We start from the raw sequence: 6,456 nt of genomic DNA, 5'->3' as shown, positions 1-6,456 counted from the left end.
ACTCACTCTTCTCATTTTTTATCATAGTAGTACCCCCCCTTTTTGGGTACCACGTGTACTGGACTAACCCATGAGCTGTCGGATATGGGGTAAATTAGCCATGCATCTAACAATTTTACAACCTCTTTGCGGACTACTTTTTTCATGGCTAGGTTAAGTCTTCGTTGTGGTTAAACCACCGGCTTGTGATCATCTTCCATCAAGATCTTGTGCATGCAAACTATTTGGCTTATACCTTTCAAATCCTCAATTGCCCATATAATCTCACTCTTGTATTTTTTATGACTTGAATGAGTTCTTCTTCTTGGACACTTTGTAAACTGGCATTGGTAATAGCTGAGCATTTCTTTTCAGCATCTAGAAACACATATTTCAGATTTGTCGGTAACTGTTTCAGATCTGCCCATGTTTTGGGCTCTTGACTGACTTTTGATGGTGGGGGTGGTCTTAAATCTTCCCACTGGTGTGGGTTAAATCTAATCCACTGAGGTTGTTTCTCCATCATAGCGAGCACTTCTAAATCCCTCTCGTCTTCATCACTTTCAAAAATCGATAAACTCAAAACACGTTCTAACGGTGATTGAGGCATTTTATTTTCAATTTCTTGAGAAATTACCTAATCTATTACCTCTACAATGTGGCTTGTGCCAATATCATCTTTGTATTGCATCGTGTTTCGCACATCAATTTTCAGCTCTTCGTCATAGACATTGAGAGTCATTGTTCCTTCCTCTATGTCTATGATGCACCGTCTTATCTCAAAAAACGGTCTGCCCAATATGAGAGGAATCTCCTCATCTTCAGGAATCTCCAGAATGACAAAGTCAACCAGAAATACAAACTTTTCTATCTTTACCAAAACATCTTCCACTATTCCATAAGGTCGCCTAATAGAGTGATCGGCAAACTGAAGTGTCATCTTAGTATCTTGAACGGTGCAAAGGCCTAATTTTTTGTAGATGGACAGTGACATCAAACTCACACTCGCTCCTAAATCAATCAGAGCCTTCTTGAGATTTCTATCACCAATAGTGCAAGGAATAGTAATAGATCCCCTATCTTTCTTTTTCACAGGAACTTTCATACCTTGGAGAATGACACTACATGTTTCAGTCAGGATGATCGGGTCTATATTTGTGGAGCGCTTTTTGGAGATGATGTCTTTCATGAATTTGGCATATATTGGCATTTGTTCCAAAGCTTCCAAAAATGGAATGTTTATTTCAAGTTTCTTGAACATTTCCAAAAAGTTCTCAAAAAAAAATTCATGTTGATCTTTCTTATTTTGTCTCGGAGGGTAAGGGAGTTTGATGATTGGTTTAGGGACTTTTTCTTTCTCCTTGACAGGTATTAGCATTACTTCTTCCTCTTGATTTTTAGTTTCTTTGGTTTTTAAATCGACCTCTAACAACCCATATTCCTCCATATTGTTTTCTTCTGATTCTTCCGTTGACTTACCACTTCTGGTTACTACAGTGTTAACATTGTTATGCTCACGCGGATTTGTCACTGTACTACTTGGCTAGGTGTATGGAGCTTGAGAATTTGAAGCTAACTATTGTGCTATCTGATCCATTTGGACTTCAAGATTTTTTATTGAGGCAGTGGTGTTCTTTTGATTATTTCTAGTCTCTTATTGGAACTGAATATTGTGAGTGGCTAATTTTTCAATGGCAATCTCCCAGTCTGATTTTTTAGGTGCTTGTTGTTGCTGTTGTTGATGATACTAAGTCTGATATTGTCCTTGACCATGTTGCGGAGCATTCCCTCTCTGATATTTTCAGGAGAAGTTGGGATGATTCTTCGAACCTGGGGTGTAAGTGTTGGAGTAGGGATTATTCTACTTTAAGAACTTTATGTCTTCAATTTATTGAGGAGTAGCAAAGCAATAAACTGTGCGGTGAGGTCCATTACAGATTTCACAAGTGATGGCTTGAGCTGGTTGGACTTGATCTATCTGTTGAGTACCTATATTCATAACTTTTAATTTCTTTTCTACTTCGGCAACAACAGTGTCTTCCAGACGAAATTTATTACCTTCCAATTTCAGATAAATTACCCCTTCAGGCTTGCTAGTACATCTATCATAAAATGCTAGATGCTCATTGGCAGCTATTGCTTCAATAATCCTTTTAATACCGGTGGCTGTTGAGAAATTTGTTGAGCCACCAGCTGCTGTATCAATCAACTGTTTTGTCTTTATTTTCAGCCCATTAACAAACATCTGCATATGTTCAATCTGATTCATATTATGAGTTGGACAAGCTACTAAGACCCTTTTGAATCTTTTGTAGGCATCTCCTAATGATTCACCATCCTTTTGTTTGAAGTTCAAGATTTCATACCTTTTTCTCAGGAATACTGATGCTGGAAAATACTCATATAAGAATGCAGTTTCCATCTCCTCCCATGATGTGATACTGCCAGCTAGGAGAGAGTAGAACCATTCTTCCGCATCTTCAGCTAAAGTGAACGTGAATATTCTCAACTTTTTGGCTTCATCAAGTACTCATGGTCAAAAATCTTTGTAGGTGCTTGTTGGCATCTTCATAAACCTTTTCGGTGAAAGGTTTTCTCTCAAGTTGATTGATTGTGCTAGGACGCAATTGAAAATTCGTCGCATTTACCGGCTGGTTGATAATGGTCAGTCTACCACCCAGCGCGTTTGCACCTCCATAGTCACCTAGAAGCCTTTCTGGAGGTGGAGGAGGTGGGATCAGAGGATTATGAACCATTAGTTCTTCTTCAGAATCAGATTGATCAGAGGGAACTTCTTCTTTGGAATCTACTCTTGCGTTCCTGCGTTAGTAAATTAAATTATATAAATGACAAAAAAATAATTTTATTGCAGAGCAACAAAATTTTAATTGAACTAAAATTAAACTCTATATTTTGGCAGTCCCCGACAACGACGCCAAAAATTTGATCGGAGAAATAACAAGTGTACTATTTTGCCCGTTATATTAATAAAGGGGAAATTCCCTTAATGTCGATCTCAAGGACTGCAAGTCAATATCGAGTTCAAATTATTATTCAATTAAACAAAAACTATGGTTGGGGGTTTTTAGATTCAGATATAAAAATAGAGGCAAAAGAAAATAATACTGTAAAAGTAAGGGTTTACAAGGTATGAGGAACAATGACAGGGAAAGTGTAGGATTTGTCCCTATAACAACTATGAGTTACTATTGCATCAACAAATATCAATTACTATCAGTTCTCAAGGGTATTTTCTCCCATGTCCTCGATGAGAAAACCTTTAATCATTATACCCTAATTTCTATGTCCATAGTCCTAGGTGATTTCTACTGCAGAGTAATATTACGAAAACCTTACAAATGGTGATCCAGTCTAATTGATAACCATACAACAATATCGATTGGTCTGAAAGAGAAAGCATTAAACACATCAAAAGATTACCATAAACATAATATTGTAAATGCAATCATAAACTCATCGTCATTACAATTCTAAATCAGGGACACCCTACTAACGTTGGGGGTTTAGCTACTCATACTGTTAAAAACAAATTCAGGATAAAAAATACACATTACAAGTAATTGGATGACTTGGATCTTCAATCGCTTCCGCTCATGAAAACCTTCCTCTCTTCGAATTCCTTGATCTTTGTAATTCCTGCTCTTCTGACAATGTTGTGTTCGCCTCGTTCCAAGATGGTTTTTTCTCTTGTAGAAACTCTCCTAGCATAGTGAAAAATCCCTAGGCAAAAGGTGGAATCTCAAAAATGTCCATGGAGCCCAAGCCCGATGAAAAGCCCAAAAATTGGAAAAATCTGTGCCTTGGCTGACACGGGTGGCCGTGTCATCTCACTGTCCAGCCTGATACTCCCAAGATGATGCAACACGACCTCCAGCTGACCTGACACGGGCTGTGTCAAGATTTTGTCTTTGGTTCATTCTGACTTGTTCTGCCTTCTGCCTGACACAGCCTGTGTCAGGTGACACGGGTAGTCGTGTCAGGCCTCCTGTATTGTGCCTGAATTGGAGTAAGATCACATCATTAATTGGGCCTAAATCATTTCCCATGCATCCATGCATCCAACTTGCTATCTTTGGCAAAATTTCAAATGGTGTAGAAAGCATTTCCCTTGCCTAATTAAATAAGTGCATTACATCAGAACTTCACACACACCTTGCCCAAGCTTTGCCAAGTGATCCCAGAGCCTTACACCATAGAATTCCTTAAAGGTTTCTTTGAAATCGACTTTGAATTTCACATTTTGTTTTGAGATTCAAACTCCAAGGATTCATTGCATTTTTCGTCTCAATTGGTCACTATAAGCAAGAGGAGGAAGAACCAAGCAAATTCAGATCAAGATCAAGCCAGATTCAAGCTACCAGAATGTGATTTTTCAAAAACTTTTAGCTTTCGATTCCCTCTCATTTCTTCATATTTCTATTTGATTCTTGGTTGGCTGAAGTCCTACCAATGTAGGCAACAAGATTGAGTTTCTTAGAGGTTAAATTGAAGCACCTCAGATCATGAGCCTCAAATTTCAAATCCATGTATCTTTCAATATACTTGGAATTGGATGAAATTGAGATCAGATTCAAGCTCCTGAGTATTTTTCCTTTAAAACCATGTCCTTAGTTTTCATTTTTGTGGTGGTTTATGGTGGACCAGTCCGGTGAGGTCCACCGGAGAAGATGACCGGAGCCCTAGCTCCAGTGGTGCATTGGCACCTTCCAAACCATCTGATCCTTTTAGAATGTTTTAGTCTTGACCCTTGGTTCTGATTACAATTGGTGTGGCACATTGACTAAGGTCTTTTGTGGAACGCGCGCGCTTGGCCATTAGATCTTCCACCTCAATTAATGAGGGAGATCTGATGGCCCTTGTTTTTTTGTATTTTATGAATTTCCATTTTATCCACTTATTTTATTTAATTCATACAAGTTTCATTTTTAATCCAAAAAATATGGGACTTTCACCAAAAATCGTTCAATATTTTTTATATCTATATTCTAATTTAAAATGATTTTTTGGATAAATTTTGGTATTTTTCATGAATTAAATGTTTTTGTGCAAATTTTAATTGCTTAAAAATACTTCTGACTTTCTAAAAATTGTGAAATTTTTTGTCTAAGGTCTTTTGAACTTTTTTGAGCTAGCATAAATCCATTGGGCATTTATTTGGTGTTTTGAAGGGATTTGAGGTTTTGTCCAAATTAAAATGCATTTTAATTTATTTTTTAAATTGATTTCTAATTGATTATATGTTTAAAAATTATGTTGAGCCATTGTTAGGGTCTTGTGATGTTTGACTCTCTATTTGGGCCTTGATCATGGTTGACTTGACTTTTGTTTGATCAAAACCATTGGATTTAGGGGATTGATGAAATGTACATTTCATCTCCCAAAATGAATGAATGGTATTGATCAGATGAAATTTCTCACATGATCAATTTGTGTTTCTATTTCCCCTTCCCTCTTCATCTTCATCCCTATTCTTCCCCATTCCCTCATTTGACCAATGAAATCTCTAATGTCTAAATGCTAATTGATTCATCAATGACCTTGTTGAAGGTTGAGAAAAACAAGAAAGAGGGGTTTGAATTGTTTTTGAAATAAAAACTTTTTCAGAAATCAAAACACACACAAAATTTTATATTGATTCGCTTGAAATTCAAAGCTACTCCAGTCCACCCGGCCAAGGTGATTTCGCCTTCAAAAAGGACTTAATCCATTAATCTTGAAAGATTACACAACCAATCGTATAAGAGAATAATCTCTTAGCCCTCTCATGTAGTCAATTTGCGCAGAGTCACTTGAGGAAATAGTTTAAGTAAAAGTAAATTGTAATGTAAAGTACTTCTAACAACAAGCAAGTATTACAGAAAATATGAGAGCAATAGCTTTTCACGTAAGAGCAGTAGCTCGTGAAAAAGAGAGAGAATGAATGAGATTTCGGTGTGTCTCAAGTGTGTTATCTAGAGCTTCTCGATCTCTTGATATACGAGAGTTTTGATATACCAGAGTTTGTCTCAGAGGATGATTATGTTTGACTTCATCAGAGCTTCTCAGTGCTCTAGACTTCTTAAGTATCAGAGTCTGAATCCAGTAGTCTTTTGTTAGAGCTTCTGACTTCTTACTGTTGCGCTGGTATCTGCTTCGATCAAAATCAGAACCTTCTAGACGTATTCCTTTCTGGGTGGCATCTGATCATCTAATACTTTATATCAGATGTGATTTTGTATCTGATGTATGGTCAGAATCCTGCGTAAATGTTTATAGTCATGCACACTAAGAAAAGATCATGTTAGAGTACCATTATTGGTTTCATCCTTTGTTATCATCAAAATCTTAGAGATATATTGTAGAACCAACTTTGTTCTTACAATCTCCCCCTTTTTGATGATGACAAAATAGTTCAGATTAAAGATGAAACGTTTAAATAAACTCTTAGATCAGATATTACAGTGGGCTGCCCCTGGG

At 37.0% G+C, this 6,456-nt stretch overlaps 1 protein-coding gene across 1 annotated transcript; it reads right to left on the bottom strand.

The window, feature by feature from the left end:
* Positions 1-616: 616 nt before the first annotated feature.
* On the bottom strand, positions 617-1,084 carry LOC127103957 (uncharacterized). Its single transcript, XM_051041184.1, has one exon. It carries the CDS (start codon positions 1,082-1,084, stop codon positions 617-619), a length of 468 nt encoding a protein of 155 aa, XP_050897141.1.
* Between the last annotated feature and the right edge of the window lie 5,372 nt (positions 1,085-6,456).

The sequence above is a fragment of the Lathyrus oleraceus genome, chromosome 7, assembly GCF_024323335.1.
Source record: "Lathyrus oleraceus cultivar Zhongwan6 chromosome 7, CAAS_Psat_ZW6_1.0, whole genome shotgun sequence".
NCBI classification, from domain to species: domain Eukaryota; kingdom Viridiplantae; phylum Streptophyta; class Magnoliopsida; order Fabales; family Fabaceae; genus Lathyrus; species Lathyrus oleraceus.
This window is presented reverse-complemented; position numbering and strand designations above follow the sequence as displayed.

Coding starts and splice junctions, on each gene's coding strand:
- LOC127103957 (XM_051041184.1), bottom strand. CDS start 1,084: ATGAAAGTTCCTGTGAAAAAGAAAGATAGGGGATCTATTACTATTCCT.